This window comes from Palaemon carinicauda, chromosome 37 (genome assembly GCF_036898095.1).
Source record: "Palaemon carinicauda isolate YSFRI2023 chromosome 37, ASM3689809v2, whole genome shotgun sequence".
NCBI lineage: Eukaryota > Metazoa > Arthropoda > Malacostraca > Decapoda > Palaemonidae > Palaemon > Palaemon carinicauda.
The window spans coordinates 51,284,413-51,310,343 of NC_090761.1; the positions used below are offsets into that span (position 1 = coordinate 51,284,413).

Consider the following 25,931-nt stretch of genomic DNA (forward strand, 5'->3'; position numbering starts at 1 on the left):
AACAAAAAATTTGAAACCCATGGATAAAAAATCTAGAAATATTTTTACAGGGGAAAGTAGTGAAGCTTTAAAGATTTTGGGCTAACAGACCATAAGAGATTCAGATGTCAAGGGAGATGACTAATGATTCTCCAAATCCAGCAGTGAAGATAACTAAATACAGTATCAGCAATATAAGAGAGGTCATCAGTATACTCTGCCTTTAAGACCTTAAAGAAAGTAAGAACAGAGTATAACTTTGATATTTTAGTGATAGTAACAGTTAAGACCTTAAAGGGAAAAACTTGAGCATTTACCCTTCCTAATTACAAGATAAACCAGATTACGTTTCCAATTGGAATGATAAAAGGTGGATTTAACAACTATGAGGAAATGATAGCAGGGATTTGGATTTAAATTTATAAACTGGGAAAAATAACCCTTTGAATTGGTGAGGCAATTCAGTTGGGAGAAAACCCTATGGTTACACTGATACAAAATGTATGAGACTGGACAGCAAAATAAATGAAAGGAAGTGGAAAGAGAAGTAATTTGATGGTTAAAAAGTGGGAGCAGCTAGGGGCCAAAGGGATACTACAAAGATACTTTACTAACATTAAGTTGTGATTGGGAGTTTATTTTGTCTTATGGCATCCCAGTAGAGAAGATTTAATAAACCTAGCCTTTTTATAAGCATGATTATACTATTACAAATAGATAGCACTTTTGAAATGATAATAAAGTATATAGTAGTTTATACCAAGATTTGTAGAGGATCAGGCCATGAATTGTTAGACAAATGGACTTTAGAAAGGAATATTTTAGATGATGAAGTCAAATGACATTCAGGAGAGAAGGTCGATGGTCTGCCTTGCGTTAAAAAATTCTAAAATGTCGTCATATTTGGAAATATTTCTGCTAATGGAGAAGTCCACCCTCTCCCCACCAGTAGAATAAGAGTGTCTTGCAAATTGTATCCCTTCTTTAATACAGGTGCAAGAGACCTCATTACTAATAAGTATAATACAATAGAATTGCAATTTTTATTTCAAATGAATGAAATTGTATAGCAATGTATATTTAAAGTTAAAATACTGATGAAAGAGTAAATAATTATGCTGAAATGTTTAGTGTGTGTGTATACTGGAACTAATAGCACATCTGAGTTTCAAGAGATATTTATACATCTCTATATGAAGTACTATGAATGTAAGGAAACAGATTTTCAAAAAGTTCAAATATTCTTTAACAATTTTGCCCTCAGACATTTAGTTTAAATAGGATATCAGACTTTAGCTAGTAATCACTGAAAAAATTATAATACCTAGCTCTACTATTCCAAGTGTAAAATATCTGTGTTTAAAGTGTAACTACTAACACATATAAGATGGAAGAATAAGTGGAAATTTCATGCTAATCTACTTGCAAATGAAATCACCTACTGTCACCATCTTCAGATATTTGATGCTAAACTCTAAACAATTAAAGCTCCACACTAAAAAGCAGGTTTATAAAAACAAACTACAACACTAGAGTTAAAAGAATTGTTAAATATTCCACAAAACACTAGTCCAATAAGAATAATTAATTGTCAGTAATAGTCATGCAGCGAAGTCAATCACATTCAATCACTTACAAAATAAAACAAAACCCCTAATAAATATGATTCACTGTATCAATTGTATGTTCACACTAATTTGGCAGACAATTACCTATTGTGTTTCAAGTGATTCTAAAGAAAAGTATTTACTTTGAAACTATTAACATTTTTAGTCATTAATTCATTCAAGTTTCTTGTGGATAAATATACAATGCTTAAAAATAATTCCTTACCCAATATGGGTTTAAGCTAAAGTGCAATCAACTTACTCTATAGCAAAAGGCTAATATAAACACTGCAACACAGATATTCATAATACCTAATTAGATAGGAAAAGCAAGTGTGATAGAACTTTCCACCAGTGGCGAGGTACCATCCAATTAACAAAGCTATTTAGTTAAAAGAAATAATTTGTGGATTGAAATAAAAATTTTCCATCAAACCCATTAATTTAACAAGATACCATATACTTTCAATCACTTGTATAATAAAAAGACGATGATCTGGTGGAACAGGTAGGTTGGAGCACAGGTTCACAGACTGTTATATCTCCAGTAGTCAACAGAATTTCTTGGTGTGCATTTGATCCAACTGCGACAAGCAGTAGATTTGAGGACTATCCCATTGAATTAATTATTTACAATGGAAAACTATAATTGCTTCATTAAAAATCCATTCATCCAAGCCCGAATAGCAACTCAGACAGGATGCTCTGGTAAATTTGTTAAATCCTTTGGGAACAAGGAATTTCATCGACAAAAAGATGTCAAGAACCACAGATGAATCTCAAATAGCCTATGGCATCCAACTTTTTCCACCTAGGGTTGTAACTTAGCTAGTAATATTAATAATAATAATAACTCATTTCCATGAATAACTGTATGGAAAGAAGAGATGAGTAACCATACTGTATAAGGTACTATAAAGTCATACGGCCAGAAGTAAAGTTAACCTCAAGGTCCTAGGCGGCATAAGAAGGTTATCACCCAGGTGATGATGAATAACTGAAGGACTGTCACTGCAAAGAACTTGTTTAGTTTGGAGATGTCTCGCACCAATTGCCAACTTCCCAACACCTTTGGCACTATGAAAGTTATGATGAAACCCTGGACTCTTAACCTTAAAATTTTTCTCCACTACAGTAACCCCTTCTTGACCTTTCTTACAAGACTAAGGACAATGAGATAGAGGTGATAAAGAGTCTAATGGTAGCTGGTAAGCCACCAAAACAGAGACTAGTTGTCAAGGAAATATAGGACTTCCTTAGGCCAGCAGCTGAACTTTTGGACCAATATTTGTGGTACCTCCTCCAAGTTCTTGATTTGTGATCACGATCTTTCGAGTGGTGATAAGTTCTCTGAAGAGGCTGAACTTTCAATGGTGATATACCAGCAGTGTTAATATAATTTCTCAGGGATACTTATTCTGTTTCAGTTAGGCTATCGACCTCTCGAATTGGATATAACATGAGCGAGGACATAAAAAACAGTTTTCAGTCGAGAGTTACCAAGTGAAAAAGCAGGATCCTTTAGACTCCTCCTTCACGGTAAAGTTCCAAAAGGTTTGAGGTAGTTCTGACGACTGGAACACCACCCACTGATCTAAGTCTGCATAATTATCTTCTTTTATAGTCCTTGATACAACGTTGACTACTATCCTAAGGTCTTTTGCAAGCAGGCGGAGACTACCCTAGGAAGCCAGTCCCATTTTGCAGGATTCTAAGGCACATCTAAAAATGCACTCATGGTAAAACCAATACCTAAACCAAGCTGGTGAACCAAAAAGGCTAACCAGTTTCTTGTTGGAATACCAGTTTAACAATTTCAGAGACTGGAGCTTATTCCATTGCCTCCCTGACGTCCACTAACCAAGGCCTGTGTGCTTTGACAGCCCTGCCTCTTGGGGTTTCATCAGTCACTGAATGATAGAGTACAATGAGGGAAACCACAAATTTTCCCAAGCTGCTTCTGGGAAGGTGGCAGCCTTTCATGAATGGGGGCACTACACAAGGAAGCGCAATCTCCCTTTCTGCGAGCTTAGATTGTCTTTCCTTTAGAATCAAAGGCTCAGGGTATTCCTTTGACTTGAGAAGATTTATTGAAATAATTACTGTATCATCATTATTATTATGGCTACATCCCTAGTTGAGAAATCCTTACTATTACATAGCTACATCCCTAGTTGGAAAAACAAAGTAATACGACTATGGGTACATCTCTAGTTGGGAAAAAAATGTACAAGGGCCTCATCAGGGAAAGCATGCAAATTAGTACTGTATACCTAGGCATGTAACTTATGAAAGTGATAAATGAGGAATAAATGACTCTTGCATATATGAGGTAAGTTGAAAAGTAAAGATTGTACTTAATCACCCTTCATGCAATGGAGAATTATGTTTGAGAAAGCAACACCCTTAAAAAAAAGTGACAAAGAAAGATGTCTTCAGACAATGTAAGAAGAGTATGAGAAGAAGTGATTTTTCAGATACAACTACATGGAGATAGAGATTGATTGATTTAAGGTTTTCTGGCATCCTGACATCTAGGGTCATTGACACCAATGGAGATAGAGAGAGCGAGTAAGAGAGTTGCACTATAAAGTAAGTTACTGTAAAGGATTAACAGCAAGATGAAAAGAAGTGGGAATGGATGTCAAGGACAAGGTTAAATAGCAGGTAGTAAGTATATATCTATAATCATGATGTTCTATTCCATGCATTTCATGTGTCTCCTTCATGTCAGTATTCAAGTGTTGATAAGAGAAAATGTTTTGTTTTTTCTGACCTGCATCAGGTAATCATAATAAAAAGTACTGGTACAGTACATCAACATATTTAAATTGTTTTAAATATTGTACAGTTGAACCTTGCAGCTCGAACAAAGATGTTTTTGAACAAACAAAGTTTCTAAGCAAAAAATGTCTATCATTAAACAAATATTCTGAGGTTGTACAACAAATGCAACCTATTGGAACTTGTAAGACGAGACACACATTGCAAGTGGCATAACACCACTGGAATGTAGCAGGAGTACTGTTCACTCTGCTGATGAGCAGATGTCACCTTGTATTTTTGTATTAACACACACACTGGTGTAAGTTTATGATGGTGATAAGCTATTAGAGCAGTGAGAACCTTGATAAGAGAACAAAAAAAGAAAATAAAATTTAGACATCTTTTGTTCTCTCATAAGGTCCAAGAAATAAACATGGAATAACATTGAAAAGAACCTTCAATAGAATCAATAGTGAGCCTTGATAATGGTACCTCTTTAGGCATGACAATATGTACTGGTGAACAGCTTTACCATGAAAAACTTCTAGTCCTTTCTAGCATAATACATGGTATTTATTTTGTTATTCAACAAAAGTACTCTTAATATAAAGTATTCTTAACCAATTACAAAACTATGGCAGACATTTTCAATATACACGTGAATGTTAAAGATTTACATTAAATGCCATTGTATATCCAGCCATCTTTCTGAAAGAGCCACTAAAATTAAGGAACGAAAAGCTACAATAATCCTTTCTGATGTTTACTACTAATCTATTTGAAAATCTGTTTTCTGAAAAAAGGTGAGAGTAAACATATTTGAAAAAGGTCTTACCTGTGTCATTGGATGTGACCTCTTGAAATATGTTAACTTTTAAAGCTAAAAGGTTTTGACTTTCATAACAAACATACTCTTCTTGGTAACTACCATAAACAAGATCATGTTAAAAAAACTTGAAATTGATTTAGAAACAAGATTTTTGGAATGATTGTTGTGTCCATGTAAAATCAATATACCCTTCATATCTAGAAAGAGCTCACTACACAGAGACATTCATTTCTGAATCGTATGCCTTAATATGCAAATCAAAGAAAAAACCAAATGTGAGTGGAACTTTTCTATCAAGAATTTGAGCCTAAAACCATTTTTTCTCTCTTGCAATTGCTTCAAAAAACATAAAGCTATACAAAACTTCGTATGAAAATTTTATATCCTTGAAATCTTATTTAATATCCACCCAAAAGTAGCTTCACAAAATGAATGTAGTACTCCCAAATTGTATTGATGTCTTGTCATTGTTAATGGTCTTTCTAAAATAACCTATAAATCTTAAAATAGAACTGAGCCCATTCAAAACCCTTCAAGGAAAATCGTGAGGCTGGTTTTTAAAGTGCTTACTGAAAGAAAGCTAAGTTTAACCATAACACATTCACATATCTTCTGTACATTCTGATATCAAAGCATCCCCTTAGGAGGAGAAAATTTATGTATTAGTGAATGAGCCAACTGTACAGAATAACCAAACACAAAAGTTTTGGAGTTTAACAATATCACAAGACACTAGCGTTTTTTAAGGACAATACAGTAAATTTCTTTAGCAGGGAGTAAGAGCAAGATTTAAACTTAACTTTTTGCCCAGTTCCTAACTATGAAACGAAGACATACACTAATTACAAATTCAATTAATTATAAGAAAAGTATTAAACAAAAACCCCGACAGCAATTTCAACTCAGTTAGACACCTTTGTAATGAACACAGCATTCTCATTTCAAAATCTTGGAATTGCCAAGACTGATAGAATGAATGTTTGGCTCTTCCAGAAAACAGATTAAAACTATGATAAAGATATGAAAATCGGTCAAAATTCACCACAATAAAAAAATTAATCTAATACATCGAGATGACTTCCATTATTCACCACGATGTACACAAATGCACACGCACACACTCTAAGGGGAAATGAGCTACAAGGAAATTTCAAATTGGTCTTACCTTATTCTTAAAGATAGAAGAATAGAAAGAAGAGAGGGTTACTGCATTGACTTCCAAAAATGAAATTATGATCATAATAATGCATCGACTTGTTTCAGTTGTCAGTCAAGCCACAGGCAGAACTCAATTGAAACAATGCTCTGCTCTTGTTAATTTGAGAAGACACTGTCAACTAAAGCTCTGCCCATTACAGAAATCCTCCATACTGTATTTCATCACTTTAAAAATCACTGAATCTCACAATTGATATAAGTATCTTTAAACTCATTTTACAATGTAGCATTTTCACTTGATGTAATTTTTCAAACCAAATTATTCTAAGACCATATGACCTGCCTAATATTTCTGTAAAACTGTGTCATCCCTTGTTACTTTTTGACTTGAAACACTTCAACGAACAAATGGTATTAGGTAGAATTTATTCTTGTACACTGATTTATGGCATTGATCATGATTGGCCAAGAAGACCAAGGAAAAAAAAAAAGTGTAGCGGCAAGAGACTTCCTTCAGTGAAAATAGAAACCATTTACCAAATTAAAAATTCCATTTTTCTCGTATATTACAGTTCATGCAAGGTATCTAACTACTTCAGTATAATAGCAAAATGGTGGAGGTTAATGATTCTTCCATTATCATTAGGTAATTTCTTCTGCCTACCGTGTAAGAATTCCAACTCTTGTACGACTGGCCAGAAAATACTTATTCCAAATTTTGTGTGGAGCAATAAAGCCTAACATTACCATTATGAATGTTTCATATTAGTGACCCTTTCAAATACTATGTCTTATTTTTAGACAAATGGAAAACACATTGTTTCAATATTTTTTAGCAAAATCCTTCTGCTATAAGGAATAGATGAACAAATCAAGCATCTAAAAATTACAGCAAATAACATACCCATTGGCTATAGCAATCATATCATGATCTGAAAGTACACATGCAGGTTGTCAAATATCTATTTCTGAGGTTGCATGCGGTTTGTTATAAATCAGTACATAAACTCGATCCATTTGATTCGAATATGGTCAACATTGACTAAGAAAATTATTCATACTTTGACGTAGATCACAATAGGTCAAATATTAATTGTTTATTAAGAGGTTTTATTGTGGCAAAGAAGTTAAAATAACTAGCAAACATTATGGGAGTTTTTAGATCAACACACTAATGGCATTTATATTTACCTTGATTGCCGTCTTTCAGCTCATGGTATGTTATCAGCTTAGTGGCAGTGTCAAATTGATATAGGGGCTTTTGATTTTTAAATTGAACAGACTATAGTTTAATAAGAAAATTGATTCATGCTTTTATTACACTTAAAGGGATCACCATGAGAACATGTTCAAAACTGGGAAGAGAAAATTGGAGCAAGATATTAATAAAGCTTGATACCAAAGTGAAAACTAAGGGAATACCGTAGACAAAAAGGAAATGGTAGAAAACAAAACCGTTGATGCCTTCAGAGGGGTGGTGCTAAGAACCTTTTATACCCTCTACATTATACCACACAAGGAATGATGCAAGTAATTTTGCACCTTTGTGAAGAGTAAACAGCTACAAAAGCTATACAGCATATTTTCATTCAATACTTTAGCAATATCACGTAGTAGTCTTTTAAGGCTTAAACAAGGTTTGTCCAAAGGATTTGCTCTTTAATAAGGGGAAAATTTGTGGATAGATAAAAAGAGATAGAAAGTTAGCAGATAAAGGAGCACCAGAGGGGAAAAAAAACAAGACAGGAAGTAATGCAGAAGCTTGGATTCAAAAGGTCATTGACAAGAACCCTTAATACAATACATGCTGTAGTGAGCGCTGCACAAAAAGAGGTACACAATACCCTTTCAAAGGGGTAAAGGCCTCTAAAATGTGTGTTGTTCTATTCTTAAAAAATAAACATTGTTCATTTGTGTGTGCACTTAGTGATCAAACAAACAACTCAAGTTGTATTTAAAAACCTATCTGCAGCATACTACAAAAAATCATCCACACTATCTACTTTCAATAAGCTATTTTATGTTTGTTTGTCAATGGCCAAAAGAAAATCTCATGTCAACCGTTATGTAATTATGCGATGAACGATAAACTTTCTACTAACTTTTATAGCCCTGCCTTTCATTTCATTACAAGTAAAAATTATATAAAACTAAAATTCCTCTTATAAGAATGCACAATTTGTCATGGGGGATGTTAGACTAATGAAAAGGTCATACTCGGTCTGTCTCTGAAGAAAAATTGACGGTCCAGTGAAAATGCTACATGTATTGCTTATCCCTTATTGGATAGTATTATAGAACCTTATTGGATAGTATTATAGAACCTTATTGGATAGTATTATAGAACCTTATTAGGCATTTATATACAGTATTCTACAATTTAAACTCAATAATGAAAATTCTGACATTCTCAAAATGTGAAAAGTTCCGGAGGGTTACTGCCAACTGTAGTTCTTAAAAACACTACTTATCATCCACATAACACTAATCTTATGTCTTAATATTTAAAACCTCACAAGATAATTTTACATTCTTGTTTTCATGCAAAAAGAGCCAATCTCAGTTAATATACAAAAAGTACCAAAACTAGGCCATATACCTTTCTACAATTTGAACATTTCATTAATGCATTTCTATCAACTCTCAACAAAAATACAAATTCAAATGAAAAGAAAATAGCAAAAATAATAACAAATACTTGAAAAATCAAATGACAATAACTGTCGCAACATTCACCTACAACATAAATTCCAAGACAAATCAATTCATTTAAAATCAGGACGTGAAAGAGATTATTCCATGAACCAAGGGCAACATATTTTCAACAAAGTAAATTAACAGAATGTGACAGAGACCTATAGTCTAATCAACTAACTAAACGCAAATACTGTACATCCTTCATAAGATTAATCATTATATTTAGAATTCTGAAAACAAGTAAATGTCTTAGGAAAAGACTATAGTACATTGAAAACCAAAATATTTACAATCTTCTTGATTGCTTTTTATTATCTACTGTTATGTAAATACAAAATGATTTGTGAATTAAACATTAGACCATTGCAATCAAATGTTACCAACTACTATTAACCGAAACCGCTTAGTATAAAAAATACCTTAACGGGATCTTCTCTATCATGTAAAACATACTCCCTTATATTATATTATTTCGCTGTTAAAAACATAACAAGGTTTAGGTAGTTACTGGCAGGTGACGGGGAAGCCCCAGCCCCACCAGCACATGAGTAGCCACTTTGACCTTTGCTTAAATCTCCTGGGTGGTTGAAGTGGGAAGTAAAACTTGAAGGACTCAAGATTGTATAGCTAGAAGAAATACAGCTTCCTTTAAAAATTTGTGATTTGATCCTACATGTATACAAAACCTTGTGAGGAAGGGAGTCCATATAACCAAGCTGGCTGGTTTAAATTCCAGGTATGTTTGAATAAATAGACCTGAGAAGGTGTGACAGTGTTGACTCTTGTCCACCTACCACCACCACAATTTGAGAAAAGATTCTCTGATAGGCTAGGTTTTTATCCGACGACAGATGGTCACTGAAGAAACTATCGTTTGAATGAGTGGTTAAATATGTGATGGGGTTGCACATATGTCCATCCTCCCCCTTGTAAGGAGGATAGGGGAGGTACTTCTATATCTACTCACATAAAAAAATATGCTTGGTACGACAGCTTGCCAGCATCAACGTCAAATCCAGTGAATAACAGCAAAACTTCTGCAGGCCAAGGAGAAGGGCAGACCTTCTTAATTCTCATCTTAGACTTACGACGCAGCCGCTATCTTACACGAGATGCTTCTTATCCTTTGATGGAGCTGGGCTTGTTACATAATCTGCAGGGCAGCTACTACAGGACTTGATATACACCCAGAGAAAGTGGGCCAAGAAGGCTATCTGGTGTTCCAGAATCCAGCCTTCAACACTTGACTCACTGACAAACTCTTCTAGAAGGCTAGTGTACACCTAATCACTCTGACTTGAGTGCAAGCTTGAACTGGTTCTTCAGGATCATCAGGTGATAGGGGAAACACTACTAATTTTTTCTCAAAGCCCAAAGGTTACGGTATTCTTAAGAGATCTTTCTCTTGAGTTTAACTGTTCTAAACAAAAGGTTTTGTGGTCTGACAGGCTGTGTATGCTTGAAATGCTGTAAAGTTCATGTATGTGCTTCTCTTGAGGCTAATGCAAAGGGGAAGACGGTCTTTGAGAGTCTGCTATCTAAATGATGCTTGCCTTAAAGGTTCGAGGGGGGCCTGCTCAAGGGACTAGAGAACTAGGGTTATGTCCCTAGGTGATTTATGTTTAAAGATGATACAATTGGAAAACCTGACTCAAAGCTAAGCAATAGCCTTTTACCACTGAGACTAAGAGCTTCTTCCAGCAAAGATAGAAAAGAATGTCTCAAAGAGCTGCAGAGAGGCTCCAACCACAGAAGGGGTACCCCTTCTACAGCACCTAAGATGGTTCACTTTGCCTAATATATATCAGCAGAGGAGCTACCAAGATATCCACACTACTTTGTACTGCATAGCAGAGCCTTTTAGTTGAAAGAGATATTGATCCCATTTGAAATTACAATTCTGCAGAAAAGGAGTGAGAAAATCTGTCTTGAGGAAACAAATGCAACTGGACTGTTCCCGTGAAAATGAAACACGAAGGGAAGACCACAAGGAAACCTCAGCAGTCGAGAAGGGAAGATCTCGTCGTCCGTGCCAGCGACGTGATCATAGGTTCTTCTTTCACCAGAATCCTGGATTAGGGAGGTTGGAAAGGATCAGATGTCCAGAATTTTTTAAATCTGTGTCACCGAGGGACTGGTTGAGCAGGGGCTGCTCAAGTGGTGACATAACACAAGATACCAGTGGCAATATGGAAAGATGTGTCTGAGTTGTTGTCTCTTGAACTTTCCAAAGAGGGGATGGAAGAAGGGTAGTGCTTATCTTTCTATGCAAGAAGTGCATGTTTGGTTCTAAACAGGACTAGGAAGTGAAGGCAGGTGTGTGCACACCTAGACCACATACTGAAATAGTCTCTGGCAAGGAAACTTCCTGAAACGAAACCTCACCTTGTTTCTGAAGAAAGAACATACCATGACTGAATTCCCAGGTAAATTCTCCCAGTATGCACTGATTGTTCTCTCAACATTCTTATCTTGGCATTACTGAAGCATTATGGATATTTCCTGGGGTAGGAGAGGGACAAGGGCTACTACCAATGTCCAAACTGGCAGAGCTTGTAATTGGTTTGGCATGAGACCTAACACTGGCAACAGGTGCATGAACTCCTATAACTGCCACTGAAACATCTCAGTGAGGTACAGGTTTTGGTACAGTGCTATTTTTATGAAACTGCGTTGAGGAAAATGTTTCATTAAATTAGAACTCCTCTCAATCAAAAGAGGAAGCCCAGGATATTTGTCTCATGGATGAAATTCTCTAAAGGTGGAGGGCAAGGGCGGCGGCCTTATTCCTGACTGATGATGGGCATACTCGTACCCATACAGGACCGAGTACTTGAGGCTGGAGTGTCAGTATTGTGCCTTGTACAGACCCACCTCCTCATGTTGGGTTGGCGGGCAATGTACAGCTCTCTCTCCTATTCTTGGGGCAAGGTTGGACAAATTCTCTCAAGGCTTTGAATGATCGGTCCTCATAAATGGTCTATTGTTTTAGATGCAGCTGGTGTCACCTCTGAAAGCTTGGAAAATCCTTCTAGCTGGGGAACTAAAAGCTGCTTCCGTTCCTCAAGGGCAAACATGAGATAATGGCACTGAATGGCATGTATGTAGTTTGTGTGGTCAGAAACATTGAGACTATGTGCGTGGAGGGCATTAAGGTAAAAACCGTACGTAGAGCCTGTGCTAAACCAGGTAATGCATCCTTAGCGTCTTTCTGGGGATGGAAAGAAACTAACGGAAAGATGGGCAACACCCACTTCCCCTCCCATTCGGCAGCAGGAGATACTACCTCCTTTGAAGCACAGCAAAGTCCAAGGAATCAACTTCCTTAGGGTTACATTGACACCAGCAGGCCATACTGTACTTGCGAGGGAATAAACAGCAAACAAATGATGTTTACCAGGCAGAAGAATGAGGATATTGGCAGGTTGCAAACAACTGTCGACAGTTAGTAATTGGGGGAAAAACAGCAAATCATTCCTTAATATTCTTTGCACACTATAATCTGCCAATCAATTTATCTAAAATAAAATGTAAAAGATCAATACAGCCAGTTTAGAGACAACAGAAGTACTTGTGCAAAATTCAGTGGATGAAAAGAAAGTGGCTACTCAGTGTGCAGGGAGAGGGGGGAGGGGGGTCCTACCAACTGCCAGTAACTACCAACACTTTTTTAATGGCTGAATTCCATACTATGCCTATTAAAAGACAAAGGCTTGTATATTTTTAGCAACAAACTTCTATAGACCTAATGCATAATGAATTCTACAATTTTTCCATAGCTGTTTGAATAGCAATCTTTAATACTTTCAAGATACTATTTTCAGAATTCAATAGGAAAATAAAAAGACCAAGTTTAAAGCCCAGGAAATCTTGCCTAATAATGATAAAACTCAAAAGTTAAAACTGATGTACTGTACTCTATACATGACGATCATCATACAATTTATTTTAAATAATTTAATTGTTTCCATTAAAAAATATGAACATGTGTACAGTACATTACTTTATTGGGTAATGCAATGGATCGTTGCTGTAAAATTATTAAAAATAATCTTTTCCAACCAAGACATTTACTTTTTAAGGCATTCATTAAATAACAAATAATGTTTCAACTCTATATCTCACTCTCAGACAATACAGACTTAGAGAAAAGATAATGCTTTTCAGACCTACATCCTAAAGTCAAGATATCAATATTTTTTTTTTATAATCATAAGCATATTATGATAACTGACTTTGAAAGTTATAAATTCTCAATACAGTCTAATCAATTTAGCATTTCTTCTAAACATTAATGCTATAATAAAGGTTTTCCACCAATAGCTTACAAATCCTGAATACTAAAAGAAGAATTCAAAGACTTATCAATAAAAAAATGAGACAACATACCTTGATGAGTCGTGCAAGGCCAAAATCTGCTATCTTTACAATATTGCTATCACCAACAAGGACATTTCTAGCTGCTAAGTCACGATGGATGTAATTTTGGGATTCCAAGTAAGCCATACCAGCAGCTATCTGTGCAGCCATATCAATTAAGTTGGTAAGCTTGAGGGTACGGCCCTTACCTGAAGAAAAGAAAATGAGTCGTGAATATCTGAATACAAAATGGTAAACCTAATTGCAATAAACTTATAAAGATCTCTAAATATTCTAACGGTCTAACCTCTTAGCAGTAAAACATGTTTCAAGGTAAAAAATATCACTATAAACATTTATAACAATGTTAATGCACATATAATTCAATAATTAATCAATCAAAACAGTAATAAAGCAATAGTCCCGTCACCCTTGCATAAGAAAAAAACCTAATGCTCTTATGTTTCTTAAAGAACAGAAATCAAATATTCCCTCTGCAAAACAGTGCCAGTTCCCGGTATAAAATGTAAAATAATGTACAGTACCACCATTCTGCATTATTTTGCCAATGTAAGATTATTATAAAAAAATATGTAGAATACCATATAAAACATGACTATTGTATACTTAACCCTTTTACCCCCAATGGACGTACTGGTACGTTTCACAAAACTCATCCCTTTACCCCCATGGACGTACTGGTACGCCCTTGCAAAAAACTGCAATTTACATTTTTCTTTTCATAATTTTGATAACTTTATGAGAAACTTCAGGCATTTTCCAAACGAATGAGACCAACCTGACCTCTCTCTGACGAAAATTAAGGCTGTTAGGGCAACTCAAAAAATATATATTACAAAATGTGCTTAGAAAAAAAAAATGCCGGAGGGTTAAGGGTTGGAAAGTTCTAAATATCCTGGGGGTAAAAGGGTTAGAGATGCCTTCTGTAGGTGCATGTTCATTACAGTAGTTTAAAATAAAAAGAAAACCAACATTCTGCAATGTCTTACAAATAGAACTGACGAAAAATATAAACGAGTATCAATCCAAATAAAAAAAAAAAATTACTAACCTTGGAGATATTCAAGAAGTGAACCATGTTTCATAAGTTCTGTTATAATGTATATGGGCTCCTCTAGGGTACATACTGCATAAAGTTGTATCAATTTTAGGTGTCTCAGTTTCTTCATAATCTGTGCCTCGGCTAAGAAATCTTTGGGATCCATGGTACCTGAAACAATAAAAATGGATATTAAGTAAGATTTTTCATGTGCATATCATAATTGTGAAAAAAAATCATAAGAAACTGGAACTTGAATATGTTTGGTAACATGCTACAACAGAATTGAATTTTCTATGAGGAGCCAAAATTTCAAATGTAACTGTTGCTTCTATTAATATTCTGCTTGATAATGGTTTTCCAATGTAGTTGCTTCATAATTTGTATCTTAATTTAAATATAAAAATTTACATTGTTATTTATTTCAAACTTTTAATAACTGAAAATCTAATAAATTTCATTGAATAATTCTTTTGTTACTCTATAACATTTCACAATCTAAAATGAAGTTTATAAAAGAGTATGGTAAAATACTAATAAGGAATTTACCATATAAACAAGTCATCTTCATGTTTCCAAAATACAATAATTGTCTCATTTTTTATGGATACTCTGACTTTCCCTTCTTTTCTGTTTGTATAGACAAAAATGTGCTGAGACATTTAGCTTATCGAAGAACTTAAATCGTGTGTTAATTACTTTATATTTTACTTATTTGATTTACAGATACAAATACACATGTGTATTTGACTATGAAACTTTAAAACATTATCATGCAGTTAATCAAGATAATGATGTTACGTTTGTAGATTCCTGGGTTTTTCCTTCAAAGGATTGTTTTTAAACAAGTTTATATTGAGGTGAAATAAGAAGTTTTTCAAGTTTCTGGCAAACCCTTCCTCCTACACTAATGACGATACAGGTATACACTCATAGAAAACATTGATGAAAGGCGGTAAATGAAACAAAAACTTTTGACCCCAAAAATATAGTATACTGATATCTACTTAGAAAAAATGAATTGAAATATTAAGGAACATTCTATGTGAAATTCAACAATACACAGACCAGGTTCAGAGTAAGCTATTTTTAGTACTGGCCTGTCCCTTAATCAAATAAACTAGCCATTGTAAGTTGGAATGTTTCAAATGGGATAAAACAAAGTCAAGAAATGAAAAATAACTGAAAAGATCATGAAAATTACACATCTATGCAGAAACTGATATTCATAATGCCAATGATTTAGCTATAATTACCCTTTCAGTCTTTGCCATTATTAACTGATACTGAAAGTACAACAGTAAGTTATGCAGAATGTATCACTAATGAAACCGATGCTATCCGATTATCATATAATGAAGATGATAAATGCTACCAAAAATATCCCAATTAACAATCTAGGACTGAGGTCAAGTATAATAATCTGAAAATAAGATCTTGAAAATATAATCCTTATGAAAAAATAATCTCTCTTTAATAAAGTAATAATAATAATTACCTGGTTTAAGAGTCTTGATAGCTACAGGAGTGGTATTGTTCCAAAGGCCTTCCCAAACCTCTCCAAATTGGCCATGACCAAGCTTCCTAACAAATTTGAGTGATGACCGGTCAATCTCCCACTGGTCCCGCGTGTTGTGGGATAATCCCTGAGTGACTGGTTTCTCTATCTGCAAAGTAAAATTATAATCAGAACATACACTTATTAAAATAAAGTACAGTACCACACATTTTTGATAAAACAATAGTGTCCTGTGAAATTATAGCCTTCTTGGTTCCATTAGCAAATGAAATAGAACCCACTAATAATAGAAAATTTTATCAGTGGTAATAACAAAATGGCAAAAAGAAATTGGGATGCACTATCATAAAATACCTGTCAAATATCAAAATCTTGAGTGCATGTAAAATCTTTTAATCACATAAAAGCCGAAAAACATACAACGCCTAGCCATAAGTAAGCCGATTATAATAAATGAACCTCTACATGGAGGCATTCCTTCAATTTGGAGAATATTTATTTCCAAATCTAACAATACGCTTAAAATCTCATTATAAATTTCAACTCAAAGAAATAAAATTGCTTAAAATGTAAAAATAAAATTCCATGGACTAATTAAAGTACTTAATTTGAGATTTGCTTACAAAGTACACAAGATATGGTAGTGATATCTATCTAATAAGGTTCATCAACTAGAAAAGTATTTGCTAAGTCACATTACTGAAGGGAAAGATGTGTAATTACTTCCCAAAGTCATATGTAAGCTTACTTCTTTTTTTTCAAACATTAAATGCTGATTAGTCACTTATATAGAGTTTTATGTCATTCAAAATTTGAAATAATCATGTTTAAAAACTCATCAAATTCCTTTCAAAGAGAGAAAAATGTGAACAAAATATATATGGACTTTGGGGAAAACAATCAAGTTTTAAAAATTCCTTCAAAATAATTCCCAATCTAGATTACATCAATACAATTTTAATTAATTACAGCAGACAAGATGAAAAGACTTCTTGTGTATTCTGACCAAGTTCTATTCTGGGATAAATACTAATCTATAGGCTTCGCCTTTATTTTATGTTTTCCCACTGTATAATCAACTTTAAAGGCATTCAAAGAAAACAGCTTGAAAAGGTGCAAAACTCAGGAAGATGAGGCAACTTCTTTTTCATTAATTTTTTTTTCAGCATGTCATGATTCAAGGAAGTATGGGTCCATCAAATAAGGCCACTCTTATTCTTTAAAGCTACAAACCACAGACTTTATACTATAATGCTAATTATAAAAATTATTTGAAAACACTTATCTGAATAATAATTGTCTTGAAAAAGTTTAAAAGAAATTGTCACCTAAATAAATACTCATTATTCTAGCTTGCAGTAAATATGACAATTTGTCCTAAATTGTATCTTTCCTATCTATACAAACCCGTAATCATTTAATATAGGAATTCGCTTCAGCTCAGCTGAAACAGCCGAAGAGAAAGAAAAGCAGGCAGTTGTGCTGATTGGTTGGCTGGCGGTATGGGGCGGAGCTTAGCTCCGGGGGGCCCCCACCGCCAGCCAGCTTTCCTCATTCAAACACTTTAGGCTCAATGTGGAACATGAGAGGGGTGGTAGAGGCGGGCATTTATATTAAATGATTACGGGCTTGTATAACTAGGAAAAATACAATTTAGGGCAAATTGTCATTTAATCCGACGTGATATGCAAACCTCGTAATCATTTAATAAAGGAAGACTCACCGGTTTGTGGGAGGTCTGCCTTTGCTGCTTGCGGACAGCTAACTGCCCGGATATAGACCTGGTCTCGAATGAGAGCAGAGGACTAAATCCCCCCCCCCCCCCCCAGAAGAGCTTGCCACTGGAAGGCTGGAATGCCGAGTCGATCAACATTCCCAAATACTTCATCTTCTGCTTGGGAATGAGGTTCGACTTCTCGCAGTTCACCACGATCCCCAGATCGCGAGACTGCCAGAAGCAAGTCACAATCCTGACTCAACTGCTCCTGCGAGGTACATCAGTATGCGGATGCCCCTCGAGTGGGCCAAAGCTGCTACCGTCGTGAATACTCGCGTGAACACTTGGGGAGCTGTGCACAGTCCGAAGCACAGTACTTTGAACTGGTACACCGTGCCCTGGAAGGTGAATCGGGCGTACTTTCTAGACGACCGATGAACTGGTACTTGAAACTACGCGTCCTTCAAGTCTATTGAAAGCATAAAGTCGTACTGCCCGATGGCTAACAGCACAATGCGAACTGTTAGCATCTTGAACGCAGTTAGCTGAACAAACTTGTTCAATGGCAAAAGGTATTGATCGGTCTCCAACCTCCTGGTGACTGATCGTCTACAACTTCTAGGGCATCCTTCTCCAACAATTCCAGGACCTCCGCCTCCAAGGCCAAAGCCTTCAGGGATGCTGGAGCGTATGTGTGGAATGCTACTGGAGTGGAGGAGGGGGGGGAGGAAGCACGAATGGGAGCTTGTACCCTTCGTAAAGGGTCTACAATACCCATTCCTCGGCCCTGAGGTACTGCCACATCGCCCAATGGTGCGATAGGCATCCCCCTACCCTCCGCAGCATGGGAAGTGGAAAGCCCATCTCAGCTTTTCCCTTTCCCTTGCTTGCTCCTGTTCTTTCCCCGACATGGCGGAGCTCCCGAGGGAGGCTGAAAGGTCTGTTTGGGGGCAGAACCCTTCTGAACAGGAGCAGGTCTCGGCTGCACAGGAGCAGCAGGAGCACGACCAGTGGTACTCTTGCCACTTCCCATGGGCTTGGCCTGACTTGGCCTGGCTGCGGTCAGTTTCGCGGGACCAGGTCCCTTGAAACTCACAGCTTGCGCCTGGTGGATAATAGTGTCCTTTGAGTCGAGGCGCCATTTATCCCACGCGGCCCGAACTTCCTCTGGTGGAAAGAGAGAAGTTGCAGCTCTAATAGGAAAGTTCCTGAGTGCCAGGCTCTCTCCTGAACCAATCTATCTCGCCAAGTGAGTGGCTCATGCCTCACGTTTTTTGAGCATCAGATTGGCATACTGGGTAGCAAGCTGGTCCAAGAGAAAAGCAACAGCTTTTCCACCAGACAAAGCCAGGTTCCTGTACTGCTCCATGCGTTCGGGGTTAGCGAGCTTGGTGTCCCGCACGAACACTGTGGCCGTGCCATGAAGCAGCCATAACAGCAGCTACAGAGATGGACTCCATAGTTGAAATTTCAGAGGCCGAGAAGGCCACTCTCTGGGATTTAAGCTCTAGACTGAGAAACCCCCAGCAAGCGCTCCGACCGTGGGGTCGAGAGGGAGAGGACAATACACAGAAGACTCTGTGACATAGTACCTCTTCTGTCGCTTGAGTGGTTGAGGGAGAAGCTTGTTCGAACCTTGGCCTAAGCGAGTCACCAAGTCCTGTGATCTGGTCACTCACTCGGTCCAATGCTCGAGCAGCCTGTCTCAACCAGTAGTATGAGGGGCCGTGAACTGCCTTCGGGAGCTCCCCATAGGATCTCCAAGGCTGTACACTTATCTCAGATACTACCGCAGGAGCCCTGAGGCCATTAATCTCATGCATGGGGTTAATGACCTATGGGAACTGCAACTCCACCTCGGGATCTTCCGTCTTCATGTGGAAGTGGCTGATCCCTCGGTCCCACTACATCCGTAGGTGTAGGGGAAGCAACATGCTGCACGGGTGATGACATCCCCCATGAATACCCTTGCTCTGGTCCTAGGACCAAACCAGGTGTGTATTCAGGAGTCAAGGAAGGACCCTGGCAGGGTTCATCCCTGACGGAATGCATCGAGGTTCCCACTGCGATCGAGTGCGTGACTGGTCGCTGCAAGCCCCACGAATCTCCTGAAGAAGCTTGAGCGCGAGCGGGGGTCGCTGGGAACTGCAGCACTCACACCAGGAGGTGTAGACAGGTTAGTCGCGAGAGGGGTGCGCGAGGCCTCACCTGTTACATGGCCAGAAAACATGGGGGTTGGCTGCATCTCTCGCGGCTGATACGCGAGAGAGCTAGCCTGATTGTGCACGACCGGCCTCCATGCCGCGAGGTGGCTCCATGCCAGGCCTGAGTCGCGCGGGTCGAGAGCACGACTGTCTGGGCCTGCTCACACGACACACGAGTCGCTGAGTTGGTCCTCGTGGCTACCCCCGGGAGGTAGTCGTGCGCACCACAGATTCTTCACGAGAGACCAAAGCTGAGATTTCTCGTGCCGAAGCCAGGACTCTCCTTTCCCCGCTCAAGAGCGATTCAATTAGAGTCTGAGCAGTAGATTGGGGGCCCGAGGACCCCGTCACCATGCTCTGGGAGACTATACCTACGCCCTTGGTCTCTGTTGTCATGCATGGAGGCCTTGCGCGAGATTCGCCGTGAAAAATCCCACTGGTGCGGGGAACACGGGAATCTCGCATATTGCCCTCATTCTCCAGATGAGAAGAGGTGTCTCGGGGCGCCATGTCCCTTCGACTGCGACTGGCCTTCCTGGCCCTTTTCACTTTCCTCTTCGCCCCCTTCCTCCTTCCCCTGGGGGAGAAGAGTCAGAGTCAGAAGATGAAGACAAAGAGGAGGAGGAACTAGAAGAGGAATACTGCCCAGGCTTCCTCTTCTTGTGCCCTCTCCAAGGTGCTGGAACGTTGGTTGAGGCAACAGCAGACGACACTGGACGAGGATGAACAACCTGAGCCATGTCTGTAGGAAGAGCCGTGGTCGGTGAACATGGTGCTGAAAAACATATTGTATCAGCAGGAGTTTGGCAGATTTTAATTTTAACTGCTTATCAGCAGGAGATTTGACAAATTTTAATTTTAACTGCTTATCAGCAGAAAATCTGGCAGATTTTTATTTTAACTGACTTGCGGGCGAAGCTGTAAAGGATTTGCCATCAGTCGTCAAAGTTGTTTTAAACAGGGAGTCCTGCAATCATTTTACCCTTGGAAAAAGTTTGCATTTTGCCAGGAACAAATGCTTTATCAGGTACATAGTCAACAACAAGGGCATCAGTGAACATGGGAGTCGATATAGTTACAACCCAGGGTTGCCAGGTTTCCTAAGTGAGAAAAGGCCAACTTTGATCAACTGCAACTTTAAGAAGTTAAAAGAAAGGCCAAAGGTATAGCCTTTAAGGCCAACCTTTTATGATATTGCTAAAGGGTAACCAATTTCAAATAAAAAAGGCCAAATTTGATGTCTTTAGCTGAAAAAGGCCAATCTGGCAACCCTGTTACAAACTCTATTACATTCATGTGTTCATCAACAATCGTATCATTCAAATGATGTTGTTGAAGCTCGTCCACCATATTTAAACGGCGTCTTAACAAATTTAAGTCAAGCTTACTTGATAATCCGAGACGCCCAAAATTCCCCCTTCTTACCCGGGTAATGAGTCATCATCGGTAACAGCAATCTGACGGGTGTCTCTCGGGATCGCCTAAATAGTGGGAGCGCTAAGATCAACCGCTCCCCCGGCGAAACCTGAGAAAACCCCCGACAGGCTGTGAATCCGGGCTTCCCAAAATGGCGGCCAGGATTCACACTATGGAAAGGAGAACCTTGAGAGCAAGGTTTTCCCCTGCAAGTCGAGCAGAGCATGTGCAGGTCGACAGAAGGTGACGAACACCACCCATTACAACGCCCGCCACGGCCTGCACAACATCGCATTTTAAAGAGTAACTTTCTCCTTCATAACAAAGACCAATCACTAGTACACAAGCACAAGAGAAGGCAAAAGGCTGTAGCGTAGAGAGCGGAGAGTAGGCAACCATCCACATTGAGCCGAAGCGAGTGAATGGGGAAAGCGGGCTGGCGGTGGCGGTGGTGGGGGGGGGGGGGGGGGGAGCTAAGCTCCGCCCCATACCGCCAACCAACCAATCAGCACAACTGCCTGCTTTTCTTTCTCTTCGGCTGTTTCAGCTGAGCTGAAGCGAATTCCTATATTAAATGATTACAAGGTATGTATATCGCGTTGGAACAAATATGGCTATTAGAACAAGCCTTCAGAATTTTCTGAATGGATGCTGGAATCCTGATTCTTAAATTTTTAGCTATCCCTAATACCCAGTCTGGCTTGTTGCATTTAATAAGTTATCACAAAAGCGAGTGATTGCATTATTGCAACTTCACTCAAAGCATATTGGAATGCAGTTATCAATTAAATAAAAATAAATTGTGCATGTATTGACGTAAATACAAAATAACAAGACTTGAAGATTTCCGCTAAGCCATTTATAATATTAGATCCAAGCAACCTTGAGGGACTTCACTTCCCTTTCTTTTATATAATAAGCAAGATGCTTCATGTAAACTAACATTGATTATACTGTTTAAATAAGACACATTTTATAAACTGTAAAGTATATACCACTGAAGTGCTAGTGAATTACTGTACTGTCATAAAACTCCCTTTGAATAAAAACTAAATATGGATTCCATGAATTATATGAGCAAAACTATGTATTGTATCCAAACAAAACATTGATTCAAAGAAATAAAAGGACTGATACAATATAAAAAAATCTTCAAAAAGTAATCTTACAACTGCTATTCCCATGTGCCACACTCAAGTGTCTCAAAATGAATTAAACCCTAGTAAAAAAGAATAATATATTAAACCCATAATCTATGAATATTTACATATGAATAAGAGTAGTACTCATAAATATTACTAGAATAACAGATGATTCACCAAATACCTGTACCTATAAATATTTTGTATCATTCAAGAAATGTACCATATGTATATAAGAAGAAAACCCCAATGACAGTGCTATGAATGACATATTTACCTATGTTGTCTGGGCAATAATAAGAATACATATTCAAGTACTAAATAAATAAATCACCGCCAGGCAAGTGAGAAATGGTATTTCTTCCCAAGAAATCTCTTTTTCCATATCTTATAAAAACTCAACTAGAGTACCAAAACTGTACTATAAAAAATATGTAATTTTGCTGAAATCCATTAAATTACAATTCTAGATAAATATGATAAATATAAAGTATTCCATAACTTTGAGGTGTATGTGTCACTTAATATTACAGTTAACTACTGTAAATGAATTTGTGACATCTGAAAAATAATTTTTATAAAAACCAATAATCAATGAATCATGAGCAACTCATACGCAACAATTATAAAACTAGTATAACAACAGGCAATGGTATGATTAATTTCCATGCAGATAAGCATATGCATTCTGTGCACTTCACATAAAGGCATTATGTACAACGTATTCACTCGACTGTTTAGAGGAATGGTAGTTATCCATTCAATTAAGCTTGGTTTCACTCGTGGGATTATGGGAGAGTGGGATAACAAAGCAAAGGTCTGAAAACCAGACAAAAACCAATGTAAGATTCTCCACCCAAGCTAACTTTCATTTCTTTTTAATCAAGTCGGGCAAAAGAGACGCTGATGGTAATAGTATCAATTTCACCCTCTCTCCTGAAAAAAAAAATGTTGGCTTCCACATACACCTTTGACAAAATAAAGAGATTAATTACATTCATTAGCCAGTATGATGTCTCTCGCTTTGTTTAGGTAAATCTAGAAACATAAAAAAATATATTTGCGTAAACATTTAATCACTCTTAGATTTTGTTTCCAAGTACCCTTTTAATGTCATAGTAACAAAACAATGACTTTGCAAAATAACCACCAGGTTAAAAACAGGGGGCTATCCCTCCCTGTTTATTCTAATGACAATTCATTATGCATTGCAAGCCCTATTGTCCTCATATTCAAGTTTTATTAGACTTTATTATAGCCTTCGATCATTTATGTCTAAAGCTACATATCAAAGGTTTATTTCCATTCTAAATTTGGTATCCAATACCGAAAGGTCTAGTAATTTCATACCCAGTAATCAAGACACACGACAAAAATTTCAATAAAAGAATCGATGGATTTCTGTACGATATGGAAAATGAAACTGATGAATTATAAGCACCCAGGCCCTTATAAAAACCAAACTGCAAACTTGGGAATCAATAACTTTTGTAGCATAAGCATTCAATTTCAAAAGACAAAAAATTAAAATGTAAGACGCTCAAAAACTGGGCTGTAATTGAAAAGGCTTAAAATATCATTCCTGAATTTACAAATTAATCATCTTTTCTCTCATACAAATGGTCTAAAGGAAAGTCAAGTAGGAAAAGACTAAAAGGAACTGATAGAGGTCACAAAGAAAGTTACAAAACTGCTGAGTTAAGGGATACTGCAAAGAACTACTTGGTATTTGGTTTATTTGATACAGATTCTTGACGAATCTTATAACGAGAACCTCGTCCATTATCTAAGCACACCACTACTTCATGCCGAGCCTCGCTTCTAAATCCTCCGGCTGGATTGAAACTTCTGACTGACAGAAGCACTTATGGCAAATGTTTCTGACCCTCGTTAGCGAGCATTCTTTCTTAGATGAATGTAAGTATGTAGTACTTGAAACTGTACAAAACAATGATTTGAATATAAACATTAATTTTTCAATACCTTTTTTTCTAATTTTTCCTGATTCGACTCAATGTCAAACTAATGTTCCACTGAAAATTCTGTAGAAAAATATAAGACTTATTTCAATTTATATCTACTTATTTACAATTGTATATGTTGCACTTAATTGATTTACTGGTAACTGTTGCTACACAAACGATCAACATTCCATATTGTTTTTACAACAAACTTGTCTTCACTAAAAACTTTATCTGAGAGCCTTGTAACTTTTCCACATTTTGTTTTTTTTTGTTTTTTTATGTAAGAAAGTTTAAAACTTAATTATCTTTTTTTTTTTTTTCTGGATGAATGACAGTCCTCCTTTGATTATGGGAATATATAGGTTTAGTACCTAATCCTCATCTAAAAGATATGTTTGTTTCTGTTAGTATGGACTAATATCTTTTTATCCTAATTAAATTATCTCCTATACTTAAATAAAATTAGGTAGGCTAGGATTTAAGTCAGTATAGGTTACGTTGGAAGGTAAATTCAAATTTGGAACGGGAGAAAAATGAGATGTGGTATCATTTAACATGAAATTCATACTGGAATCAGAAATAGTAGATTGAATAAAACTGGAAAATTATTGTACATTTATGATTCAAGCACCAAATTTCAGACCACTTGACATCATCTGCCTTAAATTACCATACAGCATACGTGACACAAAGGAAGTGTGGGTCTTTGTCATCAAATATTAAAACTGTTCAAACAGCATTTGTATATGAATTTGATTTAAAAGCAGAGTAAACATACATTACTAATCTTCCTCTAAATGTTACTAACAAAAGAAAAATTATATATATAAATTTAAAAATTTGGAACTGGAGTGGTTGTGTTGACACTGTGGGTGACTTGGATAGAATGATGCACTGAAGTGTAAAGATGCTGGCTGGGAGGAATCAGACACCACTTAAGTCGCCCGGAGGGGAGGTTTATAGGGAGAGAAAGAGGTCTACATTCTAGAAGCTCACCTTTGCACTTCAAGAATATTTAGTAGAGTATTGTAATTATTGTGAGAGTGAAATACATCATATGAATAGAATATAGAAAATCTAATGTAAATTATAATAAGTTTTGTCATCCTATTAATAGGCAAAATGTTTTTCAATGGTTTATTTGCTGTTTATAAAAGTGTTTGGCTTGGAAAAACAAAATAATGCTTAAATATCGTGTATACAGTACCAATTAATGATTTCTCAAGTCGGAGGAGTGGTTTGGTAGGAGTGAAGTCATAAGGTTTCTGATTTTGCTATTATCGATGTAAATTGTTTTCCATTTAGGTAACGGTGCATTTTCCTTTTTCTTCCCTATTTCTTAATATTTCCTCTTTACCAATTACTCCCTCTGATTTCCCTCGGATACAGTAATTACATTGAAATAAAATGTCCATATATATGTGGTAGAAACATTAATATAACAGGGACCTTATGAAATATAAGCCTTAAGTCTATGAAAAATATCCATTTAAATTTGCAAACAACAGAGCTAT

The 25,931-nt window shown here is 36.9% G+C and overlaps 1 protein-coding gene across 1 annotated transcript in view; it reads right to left on the reverse strand.

Annotated features, from left to right (window-relative positions):
- Positions 1-25,931, reverse strand: part of Src42A (Tyrosine-protein kinase Src42A) — an 84,353-nt gene that overhangs the window by 11,884 nt on the left and 46,538 nt on the right. Inside the window, exons 5-7 of the mRNA XM_068361207.1 lie at positions 15,954-16,122; positions 14,468-14,626; positions 13,426-13,604 (exon numbers count right to left, since the gene is read on the reverse strand). Of these exons, the coding sequence (XP_068217308.1) occupies positions 13,426-13,604; positions 14,468-14,626; positions 15,954-16,122 (507 nt within the window). The remainder of the gene's footprint in view (positions 1-13,425; positions 13,605-14,467; positions 14,627-15,953; positions 16,123-25,931) is intronic.